Source organism: Parambassis ranga, chromosome 15 (genome assembly GCF_900634625.1).
Source record: "Parambassis ranga chromosome 15, fParRan2.1, whole genome shotgun sequence".
NCBI classification, from domain to species: domain Eukaryota; kingdom Metazoa; phylum Chordata; class Actinopteri; family Ambassidae; genus Parambassis; species Parambassis ranga.
Genome location: NC_041035.1, coordinates 17,095,506 through 17,110,751, shown reverse-complemented (window position 1 = coordinate 17,110,751; position 15,246 = coordinate 17,095,506). Strand labels below are relative to the sequence as shown.

The window sequence follows — 15,246 nt, the reverse complement described above, 5'->3', positions numbered from 1 at the left end:
GGTATTGCCTGTTTGTGTTAATATTGTCTGCCCCTTTCTCAGGACTTTAATGTACCAATACAACTGGTTTTATTTTCTCTAAAATGCGTTGTTTCTTTCCTTCACAGAGAGACTGCTCCGTCTAGACCGCGAGGAGAGGCGCAAGGAGTACCGTCGTCAAGATTTCATAACTCTGGACAAGATTCCAAGCTGGAGAGAGGAAAGCAGATGTAAGAGATGCTTCAGCGTTTTGTGTTAGAACGCTGATTTTAGACCCGTCGTAAAGACAAGAGCCCATTCCTCCACTTGACTGTCACTTGTTTGATTCATATATGCCCATTTTTATATTAATGGAACAAATATGTGTCTTGGTAGTCGTCCATGTCCCTTTAAATTTATAATCTATCCCAGTAAATCAGTGGGAGCAGATTAACATGTTGCCTGTACTGACTGTGGTGCAAAGTGGCTCCAACAGGAGCAGCAGCATCTGCACTTTTCTTCAAAGCACTACCAAAGGGATTCAGTAAATTAATGAATTTAAATCAAATAAACAAGACAGAGGTTAACACAGTAGACCATTTTAATTAAGCTGAAATGGCAAGTTTAAATAACAACCTAAGCAGCTTAATAAATTAGCACCTCTAAATCACCCAAACTAGGGCAAGTATCCCCGCTACATGCAATATTTAATTAAGATGATTTAGGGACTAATGACCCAAATTGTATTTCTTTAAACTCAAACACAGGGCTGAATTGTCTGCTTGTCTGCTGAGTCTTTGATAAAGTTATCCTGAAAAAAGTCTCACAAATAATGGCGCTGTGAGCTTAGAGCAGACCTCTGCAAAGTACGGCCCACGGGCCACACCCGGCCTTCAATGTGGCCCGCGGACCGTGCACACAATATGCAAACAAAGGCAGCAAAAGTCAACTGTTGAGCACAGCATTACTGGTAACGCCTTTCCAACCCCTCTGTATTGTGTCATTCCATCTACTCTCTGGAGAGACATGGTCGTGCTGTTTACACTTTAAAAATGCTGTGCGACTATGCTGCAATGTACGGTAAAGCGTACATAACCAGTAAATGACAGCAAAAGATTCTTACAATGATGAAAATGTAACAGGAGCATATTTATAAAGGTAGATACTGTGCCAGTGATTTGATTATAGTTGATGGTGGCCCTTTGCTTTTCTTATGGAAGTCATTGTGGCCCAACCCCACACACAACTTGCCCACCCCTGGCTTAGAGTCTTGTGCTTAAAAACTGTATTAAATATTAGGGACATGAGTTAAATCAAAAGCATCTCCAGCTGTGCCAAAAGTCTTTTCTCACTGACATAACACATCAACAACGAGATCTTTTCAGGTTGCAGGTCTCTTTTTATGCGATTTTTAAAAAAGATTAATAAAGAAAGTGGAGTGGAGACTACACCTTCAACGGGATGTTGGTCAACATATACAAAAGAAATGAAAATATTATTAAAAAAAATATAAAATAAAAGCTCACAGGAGCCTATATACAGTGTTTAGCAGACGACAACTTCAGTTCAGGGATGAGAATGCACTGTACATTCAATTAGGTAATTGCATAATTGCAATCTTGGCTGATGGTTTATCTCTAAACAAAACAGCCTTAAAGAGAACTTTTCGAGTATTCTCTCAGCAATACTCAATACTGAGTCAATTTGTTTGAGAGGTAAAATATAATGCATGCAAATGACTGCTTAAACAATGATAAATTGGACATTATGATTCAGTTTCCATGTAAAAACACTTCTCTGCTTTTGTTGTATGTATGTATTTACTATTGTACTAATAATAGCAAATAATATTAATTAATAATAATTCTAATTTTCACCATCATTCTGAATAGCGTTTATTCAGTGGCTTATTCAGTTTTTAATCTTTTAAATTTCAGCCAATGAAGAAGACGAAGTGAAGGAGCAGAAAGGTGGAGGAGGGCTGAGTGATAAAGTGTCTCTCTACAAAGGGGATATCACCGTCTTGGAGGTGGATGCCATAGTCAATGCAGGTAGGCCTTCTGCTCTTTGACCTTTGGGAACTGATGGTTGGTGCCTGTAGCTTCCACACAGCTTGGATGTTAACTTGTCATTGTCTGCCCTCTGCTGTTAAGTTGTGGGGATTGCTGGTTCTTGAGTCACTGCACAACTGATGAGTATGACAAACGGATGTGAAATGGGATTGATCTGACTTCCCGAAACATGCTGAAATGCAGGAATTGGTTGAATTGCATTTGTTTTTCTTTTTTCGTCCTCATGCCAGGGAAACACAAGTCTTATCACCTCATTTATTTTTGCTGTCCTGTTAAATTATCCTTAACATGATGTGTGTATACTACCATACATATCTAGTGCCACTATCGAGGAAAACCTGGCACAGTTCTGATGTGAAAGACTGGATGTAACAGCACTGAGGGTTAGCAGAAAAGCTTATTTCAGGGTTGCACCACTGTTATGTAATTTTCTGCAGTCTGCTCACAACCTACACACATAGTTAGAGGTGCTAAAGGATTGCTTTACCTGTTGCTACTCCTGAGGACCATTTTGCAGCTATAGAGTTGATAGGTACCACAGGACAGCAGCAGTATATGGGCTGCACTGGCTTTCTGCAGTTACGTGTCTGAGCTTTTACTTCCTAATGCAGTATTCGAAAAGGGTGGAAACATTCAGCCTGCTGAACTGTGTGCACTTTGTGTGAAATTAGTAATCTATAATTTATGCAAGATTAATCGTTGTGACAAACAGACTGCTCAGTTGGATAAGACTAATGAATTTAATCAGTTATGTAAATGAAAATCCATCCTGATGAGGATACAGCAAAATCACATTCTGATTCATCAGCATCATGTAAGAGGAAAATATGGCTCATCTAACAGACACCTGACATACAAACCTTAATGTCAGAGCAGTTGTTTGGCTTTATTCACATTTTTGACCTTTTTATAGATGCAATATCAGTTTGTAGCTCTCACAGCACTCGAGTATAAAAGTACTTCAGTCAGAGTATTCTGTCTTTAGACTGGATTGTTATAACCGGTTTATGTGCACACACTCCACTTGAATATGTGCTGAATTCTGTAATTGTATGCAGTTTTTTTACTTAATGGGCAAGAGATTAGCCTTTTAACTTCTTAAATAAATTGCATAATAACAACACCTAAAATATATACATATTCAGTAAAGCCTATATAGATAAGGATTTCATTAAGATAGGTATTATATTTCAGCGAGGCCATGTACTAATGTATTCCTATTAGGCTGCCATGGAACTCTCTTTGATTGCACTTTTACCCTGTTTTATTGCAGACCTATTTAAAGTCTATGTCCTTTACATATCTTATAAAGCCAAGGTTAAGGTAATGGATAAAGTGAGCAGCCTCTCTGTGGCTAGGGAAATGGGGCATATGAGAATAGAAATAAGGTCCATGAGGGAACATTGCTTTTTTTATGCTATTGTTGTCCAGACAGGCAGTTTACTTCATCAGTTAATGCTGCCAGACATCCAGGCAGTGATTGAGCTACATGTTTGCCAGAAGGCAATTCGTTCTGTTTAGCAGGCTGTCAGAGGGTCTGAAAGGTTGAAGGAACTGCTGAAGCCTTTTATAATTTTTTTTAGAAGGTCTCAGCATTTGGCCCACTGCTATTCTATTCATAATACCACACCAGTTGTCTTTGCACAGGTGGCAGCACTGATAAGAACATATAGTGGTGGACTTTGCTGGACAGTTTTGTTTACCGTCTGCTCTGCACAGGTCTTTGCTATGAATGTAAATTTTATTGTGAATGAAATGTTCCCTCTTTGTCATTGGTGACAAAAGATTCTATATCATAAAATAGTAAATAGTGCTTGCAAACCTTTTTTTTTATTAGTTAAATAGGTTGTCATGCTCTGGCTTCAGAGGCTCCTTGTCCAAACTGCTTGCCAAACATTGCGGATGTTGAGCAACATACATTGATAAGATCTTTGGATAGCTTGTTCAACTTCTTGCTTTTCATCCATTCACTCCCTCCAATCTCTTGCCTGCAGTGCTTCCATTTTCCCGTGCTGTTTTGCAGTGGACTGTTGTATATGAATTGTGGGACTTTTTTTGTGTTGGTGTTCTGGAGTTTGTTGCAGTGAAGCTTAATAAACTTTCCAAAATTATTTTTCTCACGAGTCAAAACAGGATGTGCAAGGATATTAATAGTGCAAATTGTTAGTGAATGTAAGGTTATTGTTAAAAAAGAAAAATTGTCACAGGCTATGCTCTTTTGAAACTTCAGTTCAAATGTGAAGTGAATTATTATTACAGATTTAGCAATTTGGATTGTAATATTATATGGAATATTGGTCAATAGCACACACTGTTATTTATTACCTTTTAAGGCTGCATTATCATTTTGTTCTTTAACTGCTGCTCATTCAGATAAAAGCTAAATAAGAAGCATTGCAGTGTAACATGTTTGTATTAAATAATGTAAGAGTTTGACAACAACACATTTGTAATGCGGTCGTTTTGTCATGATAGCAGCAATATGTGGGTGGGAAAGGTAAAAACATCCAGCTTGGCACTGCTGTGTTTCAAGGTACTTTATGTGCTCCATTTAAAATTTAATTATTGGGCTCATTGGGTTTTTAATTCTTCCTTAATTCTGTTTGGCTGGAGGTTGCACATGAGGTGCCGAAACTGTTACCTGGGCGAGAGGCTGCAAGGCAGGAGGGGCTGGGGTGACAGACAGTAAAGTGGGGGTTAGAGGCCAGGACAGCTATATCATGACAAGGTGACAGGGGCTGCAGCATCCAGCCCCAGCTGATGGCCCAGCTCAGCCTCTATTGAATGTCAGCCTGTATTGGTTTTCTGCTACAGCTTGTAAATCATTATATTTAGATGAGGCATACTTCATTCCACCGAAAAAAGGAAAATCATTTTGTATCAGAATCTGTGCAATCAAAGCTCCCCTGAGATGTACATTTGGTCATTATTCTGTTAAATGACATGCATGTGAGACTGAAGCCTCTGTCATTGCTTTCTTATGCACCAGGCTGGCAGAATAGAAATCAGATTTTATATAGCCGTACACAGAATGAAGGCATCTTGTGACAGACTCTGCAAAGCAACCAAATAACACAATCATCATCTTCCAAATTTTACAGAATAGTCATTTTTTTTCAAAGCTTCAATTTCTCCTCTGAGCTGATGTAATTTACAGTACTCTACTCCAGTTTCTTCAAAGGTTTTGCGGCTTGTCAACATGCATTTAAGCATGCATTTAATTTTAATCTTTTGTATTTTATGTTCTTTTATGTCAAAATCTCTCCATTGAGCTCACTTTCATTCAGAGAGCACAGTGACCTGATCTGCAGGTCAGCATGTGTGCGTTTTGAAGTTTTATCATAGTGCTACTGTACATCTTTAAAGTTCTTTTAACCCTTTGACTTGGCCATGTTTGTCAATTATTAATTTGTCTTCATCTCAACTTTTTGAATGTTTTGTTGCACAATAACAAAGAATTTTTCTCTTTATATGAAGACTTAGATGTTTAAGGTTTTTTGTCCTGGATATTGATTCTTTTAAGTGTCTAAGACTCTGAGACTGCTGTGCACTTGTGTTACTTGCTTACTTGTGTTACTTAACATTTAGTTTTTTGAGTATGCAAGTGCAGCCTTGTTGTCTAATTGTGACAAATACTCTGCTATTTCTCTGATTGCTAATTCATTGACTGGTAGACCGTGTCTTTGCTATAAATCTTTGGATTGTTATCGGACAATGATAGATGGGAAGAGTTAATAAATGCTTGTTGTATAGAAAATTACAGGGTTCGGTGAAAGTTGAGAGGACACAAAAAGTAGGTTTTTGAATTAAAGCATATTATTACTGTTGCTTTAACATAGAAAACAACAAGATGACGTCTTCCATTTTTCTCCTCGTCTTTGTGCATGAGGTTCATTTGAGTGTCACCGTCCCTCTTAGATTAGAGTAAGGTTGTGATGATGGCAGTGCGAAGTGGGGAGGATGACTTTCTTCGTGACGACTGTGGTAATTATGCACAGGGGGTTGAGTCCTAATCCATTACCTGCTGTAAACCTTTCCCATCATTCTGTATTAGATCATTTTTTACAGCAGCCAATTTAGTGTGTGCAGGGAATCTGGTTATGAATGCTATAAAGAAGCTGAAGGGGTTGAGATGAGTTCAAGAAATTCAATTGGTATTCAGTCATATGGAGCCTCTTGTACTGCAGTTATCATCACAGGTTTGATGAGAGCAGTGACCCTCAGAGGGCAGAATGCCATGATCCAGTAGAGATTGACTTTTATATGTTTTGTGATATGCAGTCGATTCCAAGAGTGTTTGCCCGTGGGGTAGCCTGGCATAAAGAAAACATTGTTTACCTTTGTGGTCGTTTATGCATAATGTATGGTACAGAAACTTACATCTTCTGGTCTGGTCAGTATCGAGTAAAAAACAGTCTGTGGTCAAAGCACGGCAACATGTAGAGGTGCAACTGTTTTTGTTGTCATATTGTGTTGTGGTCAGTGCGTGTTAAATAATTAATGTGAAACATGGACATGACAAGGATTTTGTTACAAGGCATTTTGGCAGCCACACATACATGGAGATTAATAAAAATGTGCACAATTTGAATGATCCAAAATTATTCATGCTACAAGCTGCTGTTTCAGAGAGTTCTTTTCTTTAGAAGGTGGGGACAGTACGCAATGGTTCTGGTTCCTTCTTCTCCACTTATTGAAAAACCTCAGACAGCAGTTGTGGCCTCACAGCAACAGTACAGGATAATGGTGTGTAATGTCCAGAGAATATTATGTGCTTCTATGAGTCACAAGCCTTAATGGAGAGCGCTGCCTTATTTATTAGGGAATGACTCTGAGTGCTCTGGTAATATTTAGCCTACAAAGCAGTGGGCTTTCCAGAATGAAAAGTAGATGTGGCATTTTAATTCTCTTGCTGAGTCTATAGACAGACCGTTAAGTGACAGACTTTTCATCACTAATCTTCCCAACTTCAGGGTACTTTTAAAGGTCTAGTTGTAATATATGATAGCACATTCCCCTTTTCTAGTTTGTGAAATTGATTTGGCATCCAAATCCTTATTTTATTGCATCTGTCATACTGTAAGTTGTCGACACTCTACATTACTGATATGGAATATGGGATTCTTTTTCTTCCTTCAGCTGAATAGCTTGTCTCACCAATAAGCCCATACACCTGACGGTGGCATGGCATACCAGACAATAGTGTCAAATTTACAATTCACTATTCGCCTTTCCCTTGGTGAGTGATAAAGCCCATGGCATCTGGTTTTGCTTCCTACTATTTAGGGATCTTGTCAGCATGGACTCTTTATTAGATTTTCTGTCAGGCCATGGATGTGCTGCACAACACTCTCAGCCCCTGGAGAGTCTGGCTCAATGGGCCTATCTGTCTCTCTGCAGATTCACACCCTGTGCCATAACCTCCCTGAGTGATGCAGCCATGCTCCCGGCAATATGACTGCAAGTCTCTCACTCTCTCTTTGTTCTTTCTTTCTATCTATCTGCTGCCAGTTGGGTATCCATGCAAACACACACACATGTGCGCGCACAAACGGGCACCCGCAGTAGTCTTTCTATCATGTCAGTGGATTTGTTTCCTTTGCAGTCATTCTCTTTATAATGTGACTTGTGAACGTATTTATGTCTGCACAACACGAGTAAAAGGTGTACACACAAACAAAGTGTATTAAACAGAATGGCAGAGGACTGGTAACTTCTTGGACAAACTTGTGATTGTTGCACTGTCACACCATGAATGAAAATCAATGCCCCTGGCTGAGGGAACTTGCTGCTCTGATGAACAGTGAAATGACTCTGGTGAGTGGGTTGCATTGGGTCCTGCTCTAAAAGGTCCAGTTAATCGTATCACCTCTGAGAATGGTACAGCAAGGACAGGGTTTTCCCTGCCATCACTTTGTGTAAATGTGAACTGAGGTGACAAACCAGCTGGCGAGTTTCCTTGTCTTCTGATTTCAGCTCGGTTTCTCTCCACCCAGTATCCAGTGAGTAGCCCTGCAGCCTGCCTCAAGCAGTGTTTCGTCAACACCTGCATTGTTTACCTACTGTCTGAGTGCAAATGTGGCCAAATAGAAATCATTTTTCACGAGGTGTTGCTAATGGAAGTTAATCATCGGAAACTGTGCTGGCAGTATGTGTCTGTTTGGAACAAAAGTCTGCAAGTGCTTGGACTGCTAATGGTCTATGACCGCATTGAGTGTTTGGGAGAGAGAGGCTACCGTTCCTCCCCAGTCACTCATGCCGTGACCCAGCCCACATTCTATCGCTCTGTCTCTAACACTAACACACATACTTGGAAGCATAAACACTGCTCACACAAAGTGGAGGCCATGAAACGGTGTCTTCGGAGATGCTTGCCAGTGCCCACGAAGTAACCCGTCATTCAGGTCAGGTCCTCACTCGTTTTCCTTGTGGACTGAGAAGTCAAGTCATCGTTGTCAAGGCCACAACATTGTTGTTTGCATCCCTGTTTTTTCTTCCTATCTCCTCGCCCCTACTTCGCCAGCCCCTCCCTGTTGTGAAACAAATACTTCAAAACGCCTTGCCTTATGCCGCACACACATCAAGTCTCATCCATCACGCCTGTGAGTAATTGAAGTGGTATTCAAATGGGAACATGAGAAAGTAGTCTTCACCACCTTCTGTTCCTTTTTTTTTGAAGATTGTTGAAAATAGTAATACCTGCGGAGGATATCTCTAAGAGAGGTATCAAAGTAGTAAAAAAATCTACAAAGATACATTTTAATGAAGAAGATTCACAAAAATAATTTTTGTGATTTGTGGATAGCCATAATTGAAAACAACATAATGCTTTCTGAGTGGGCACTTGTAGATGGTAGTTACAAAATGACTCATGCCCCTGTGCACACAGTATGAGGATGACTGAGAGTATATATTTGTATGTGTGGAAAGGCTATGAGCCTCTCTAGCATATATAATAATATTTTTTGAAGTACAAAGGATTTTAAGCTTTTTTTTTACATTTCAGGGACACTAACAGAGGTATGGATTTAGTGCTCACAAACATCTATATCTATTGACCTGTAGGGGGCACTGTGGCTCCATTCTAAGTATCATTGACATCTCTGATAGCAGAGTAAGTTTGAGAAGTGGGATGACGGAGCTGGTTCTGCATCTCAGATGCATAAATTCTCCTTTTTTTGCTTTCCCTTAACAGATGTTGCTTTGCGAAATGTTTGTGGTGACAACTGGAAATTCCAACGCATCCTACACATTTTAAGCATCTGCTTCTCCAGTAGACTAGAAAAATGTCCAATATTGTGCTGCTTTTGGAAACAGAACACATTTCTTGGAACAAAATGAAACACTTTACAAAGACACAGCTACTGAATTTGGAACACGGTTTCGGTTGTTGAAGAACTGAGAGAGTGGCTGCTCAATTCTCTCAGGCTGCGGTAGAGACGTAGAGACACACAACGTGTGCAGTTGCATGCACAAAAGTGGGTTCTTTTATCTAAAAGAGTGTGGGGAGATGCCTGGTGAGACTAGCCTTTTACTGGTAGCAAGGGTGAAATGAGAGTGTTGTGGAAACCAGCTGCTGTTTCTCTGCACACTCCTCAGGCAGTGTGCTCCACGTAGTTGTCCGCAGGTGATTCACTGGTCTTCACAATAACACTTTCACTTGTTCTAATAGTGGTTTCCTTAGTTCCCTCATTTCGGATTTGTTCCCTGAAAATGCTGTAATCAAACAAATGAAAGCCATGTACACAGCAAGTCCAGAAAAGTGTGTACCTTAGCAGAAACACCGATGAGCTACTTGGTTACAGGCCTGCAGTAGCAAGGTTTCTATAATGGCTTCCAATGCATATTGGTAATGGTCCTGGTAATAAGCAACATAATGTTACAAGTAAGTAAATGAATATAAAGAACACACTGTGGTGAGGGATGTAATTATTTTTCACCAATTGTATGATTTAGCTTCACAGTCCTGTCTTCTTCAGAAGGGGTGCAGCAGATCAAATAAGTTAATGCTACAGCATTATGTAGTCATGCTGTAGCAACAATCTGTAACTGAATCCCTGTCAAACTGCCACCTAGAACATGAGGACTTTATGTAGATTAAATTATGTCCTTTGCACTATTTCTCTGTCTAAAGAGAAAAATCATAAAAAAAGCCTCAGAGCAACTGAAATGAAAGACTGATGTTCTCTGAGTAGCTTTAAATGGGAATACAATTCCTATTACCCTGGGCAGTTCATTCAATATTTGTGAGCATGTACAAGTTTTTCTGTGGAACCAGGGGCCATGTTTATAGAAGCTACTCTCAACTGGCCGTTTTGAATGCATTTTAAAATAACTGCTCTTTCACTCCTGACTTTTAAAAGTTTTACATGAGCGCAATCCTCCAAGGATTATAGCTTTGTTACTTTTCCAGAAGCTCATTCTTCTAAGACAAAAGCCTGCTTCTAAGGAGGGTGTTACAGTAAACACCAAGAGGACGTGCCATATCACATTTCAAAAGTAGACAGTATGTCTCTCACGTAACGTTTTTAGACATTTTCAGCAGTGTAGATGATAAATAACTCAAATTCCTTGCAATGCTGGGGTCAAGAATTTGGATGACAATATTAATTAGATCAAATTAAATATGTGAGTATGAAGAGAACTTTTATTTAGCAACATTACATCTTTATTAATTTGTGTTGTGAGTAATTTAGTCCAGCTGTCACCTGCAGTTTGTTTTCTGTCACTCCTTTTAAGCAGATTTGCTTCTTCTGCTCTTATTGCTTGTACAACAACCTCCGTTTTTTTTTCTTGGTGTCTCTATTAGTGTTAATTTTTAAAAACTATATATGTGTATTTTTCTGAGACACACATTAATCAAGTGATTTGTAAATACACTATTATTATCCAGCTGGCTAATTTTCAGCTGCAGTTCCTTGGCAAGATGTTTTAAGAACCATTAAAGTAGTAAAATTTACAGACGGAGACAACAAGACGCCATAAAAGAGAGCAACGGTAACAGATGAGAGATATCAAGACATAAACACAAGCCATGCACAGCAATTATTAGCAGCAAAACATTAATGCACCAATCCCAGAGCGGCGCATATATCAGTGACAGCACAATGAAACATAAGTATTTTTGTGCTTAGGCCTTTTTTTATTTAAAGAAAATCTTTATAATATGTAATTAAATACATACAAATGAATGTAAAGGTAAATGTATTACGTGTAATATGTATTAAATTCTAGTAGCCACATTTAAATGGCCAATATCACTGTGGCCAAAAGAATTATTATTATGTAATTATCTATTATTATACCTACCTATTTGACTATTCTGAAAAATGGCTGCTTTTTAGCAAACATTAAACATGGCGGCTGTGTGACATAACATGTCTGACAACCATCAGCCACAATATGTGAAGTGCATTATGTCAGAGATATTTGTAGCCTTTTGAGTTTGTTTTGGGAGTTGTTTATATCTAAATTAGGTCTTATAGCAGCGCTCTCAAACCAGAAAACTCACACATTATCCTAGAAAATCACCTATGTTGCTATGAGAGACCTTTTCCTATAATGAACCAGGTTCATAACGGCGTCTTTCCAGTATTAAAAGAAAAATAACATATGTTCGACTCCACTTTTGAAACAGGGCAAAATATAAGATATTTTATGTGCATGTTTAACTAGTTGACATTGACAAAACACTCTGTGTTTACAGCATTTATTTGTCCACACATGGGAACTTTTACCAGTCCTTCTGAAGCTCCAGCAGATTAAAGATTTAGATAAATTGCATTAACAGAAAAGTAACATTTTGCATTATCCTTGCCACAAATCTCAAACATGTCAAACACGTCTCATCTGATTCAACATGTCACTTTGAGATAATGCTTTATATAAACTCTGAACTGGAGCAGCAGCTCTGAAAGGCTGCGTGGCTGCACAGTTGTTGTCCTTGTCTATGGTAATGAAGTACTGACTGGACGTCCTGATGAGATGGATTTCCCTTCTGTTGTCACGAGTGATTGTGTGGTTACTGTAGGGCTTAGTGAATGTGGACTCATTATATACAAAGACCTTTGTTCAGCGAAATGGTAATAGAAACGAGGCAAGGTTCTGTTGGCCATGATGAACGGTAAGCTTTATGCGAAATGTCTGGGAGATAGGATTTTATTAAGAATGATTGAGTTATTATTTTGAAAGGCCTTGCAGCTTACAAGTCAGTGTTTGATGTAACAATGCTGCAAACAATGTGTACTAATGAACTCCATCAGTTTTCTAAAACCAGAACCCATTTGGGCTCGTTTATGATCGCAACACAATTTATTGCAGACCGTGTTTGGAGAAAGCACTGCATACAGCAGGATTTTATTTCTTCAGTTGCTCATTTAGGACCGTCATTATGCTCACAAAGCTGTGCATATTGGAAATTTTCGAACCGAGGCCCGCCACGTCACACTGTGTTACTAACTCTCTAGAAGAACAAAGAGATTTTATGTTGACCAGGACGTTAAAGTGGAGTTTATTTCCATAACAAGCTGCTGCATAAAGGAATTTAGGAGGGGAACAAGAGGAGACTTGAACAGCCTTGAGTGCTGGTTACTGAAGAGGTAGTTAATGCGGCAGGGTTCAGAGGGTTGAATATATAGAGTAGTTATAGACAAGCTGATGATTTGTTGTGATGTACAGGGGGGAGCGGCGGGACCTGACTTGGAGGTAGCGCGACCTCAGACAAACTGCATTTGTTTAACCTCGCTCAGCTGTTGAGCCATAATGGGATGATGGCTTCTGCCATTAGCATGATGAAATGGACAAATAAGTGACTTTACTGAAACCCACTCAAGTAAGGGGCTGCAATTTGGCTGGCCTTTGATGCTTTAGTTGGCTATTGAAACAATTTGATCTCTTTAATAGAATCTTAGCCCCGGCTTCCCCACCCCTCCACCTTCGTGCACAAACAAAGCAGATTAAAGCGTCCAATAAGGCGAAGACTACTCTGTGATGCAACTGAATGCCCGGTACTGTGGGTGGCATTAGGATTTTTTTTGTCTGCTTTGTGTAGATGCTGGCGAGAATCTTCTTGAACATAAAACCAATGATCCAATTCTGTTGTAACTTAGTTTATTCACTTTATTTGGCCAGGATCTTAGATTGTCTGGATGACTGATACAGTACCAGAGCAACAACAATACTTACTGTTGTACATTAGGTCTAAAGGGAACAAAAATAGATAAGTGAAAAGATAGAAAACATAAAACACACTACAGATTTAAACGCACAGATAAGAAATGGGATATTATGTTATCTGCTAAATGATGAAATCTCTCTTTGCTCTAATCTGCATGAATCTAGGCTACGGCATTATTGTGTTGCGCTTCAGTGTGATGGTGAAGCTAATTATATCTCAAATGGTGAAACTCAGGCTGATACAAATAGTCAGTTTCTGAGCTCCACACAGCCCTCTCTTTGACATGATATCAGCGCCAAGAAAATGATCCCTCATCATCATTTTCCTTACCTCTCCTGCCAGCAGCAGATGTTGATTGATCTGTGAGCACATGTAGATGAATTTGGAAGAGGAAAAGTTAAAGAGAGGAGAGACAGTCCTGTTCTGGTCTTTTTTTTTTTTGTTAGTTTTATCATGGGTTTAAATTTACAAACATGAGTACAGGCTGCACATATACTGCATATTTATAGGTGTGATATAAAGCTACCAGGTGAGGGGAAAGAATTGGAAATAAGCAAGATGTGAAAGTTATGACAGACATGAGGAAGGTGCTGCGTACTCTCAGCAGATTTAATTTTTCATGTTCCCGGGATAATCAGGCACCATCTTCCAGCCACTGCAGTCCCCAAGGGGCTGTGCTGTGTTGTTCATGAAACGTGTTGTATTACATTTGATATATGTGCGTTTATCATGTCTTTGTGGGTGTCTTGACAAGTAGCAGAACAAGTTTTATACTGTATACATGGCCAAAGGGCTGGAAGACTTTGGTAGACTCAATTAATTACCCTTCAAGAAACAATTCAAGGCAAACACACACCCTCTCTGGCTTTTTAGTTGAACGGGTAAACAGCTGACTGATCGTGCCTCATTGCACACAAACATTGATTATGTACATATCAGCAGTAAAGATGTGGATAAGAGTTAAAGAACTAATCAATTACCTAATATCCACCCTCACAACAAAATTCAAATGCTGGCATTTCAGATAATTTCTTCCTCTTTACTTCTCTTGAGTGATGAGTATTTTCTCAATTGACATGAGAAACATCACGTTGCCGCTTCCTCATCTGTTTCTGCTGTTCAGCTAATTATTATAAAAAGCAGAAGTTCAATGAAAGAGTCAAAAGTCAAGCTATTTCTAATTGTGGTTACAGACTGTAAGATATTTGTTTTTTCTCCCACATGTAGCTGTAGGTTGGGGCACGAGCATTTAATTAGTCAAATAAATAGTCATTACTACTTCCAGAGTGTGTACCACTGCATAATATGGCTCCAGAATGTCTGCTTATGTCTTGCAGAGGATAACACAAGCCTTTTAAAATATTATATTTGACTGTAGTGTTGATTAATCTCACTAACTGTCAGCTCACCGTCCTCTCTAAATGGCAGATTGCAGCTAAAATAATATAAACACAGGATGAAACATTTAAACTTTCTTGAGCTGAGCTAAATCCTTCTTTTGTCTTCCTGTCTGTGTGGCCAACACGATACAAAGAGGTAAACAAATGGTGGGTGGAGTTTGAAATCTTTTTTTTTGTATCCTACCCTACCTAGATACACACATCCTTAAAATCTCTTCGGTACGGTGTGTGTATTAGGATAATTACAGTGACATAGAGAAGAAGAAAAAAACATCTTTAAAGGCCCTGTTCTGGTTGTTTTTCATAGTGCTTAACCACAGAGCTACCACTTTATGGTCATAATACAGAATTTGTTGTTGTATTTGTTATTGTTTGATCCAAATGTATTCCAATATTATGTCCACTAATGCATGAAAGTGGTGTGTACGTACAAAGCTCCCCAATTGTAATTCAATACAGCGCCACTAACTATATAACTGTATAACTGGAAATATCCACCACAAAGTTGAGTCAGCACTTTTCTGGCACTCTGTGAACAAAAACGGACCACTGGGTTTCACAAAAGGTTTTTTTGCAGGGCTCCTGCATTATGTTTAGATCTTTTCGATTAACGTCTTGTAGTAAACTTCACAGCTTGAAG

At 39.0% G+C, this 15,246-nt stretch overlaps 1 protein-coding gene across 5 annotated transcripts in view; it reads left to right on the top strand.

Annotated features, from left to right (window-relative positions):
* The window catches only part of macrod2 (mono-ADP ribosylhydrolase 2), a 353,444-nt gene that overhangs the window by 3,107 nt on the left and 335,091 nt on the right, over positions 1-15,246 (top strand). For all 5 annotated transcript variants that reach the window (XM_028422749.1, XM_028422747.1, XM_028422751.1 and 2 more), the window contains exons 2-3: positions 108-209; positions 1,896-2,009. In XM_028422749.1, the coding sequence (XP_028278550.1) occupies positions 108-209; positions 1,896-2,009 (216 nt within the window). The remainder of the gene's footprint in view (positions 1-107; positions 210-1,895; positions 2,010-15,246) is intronic.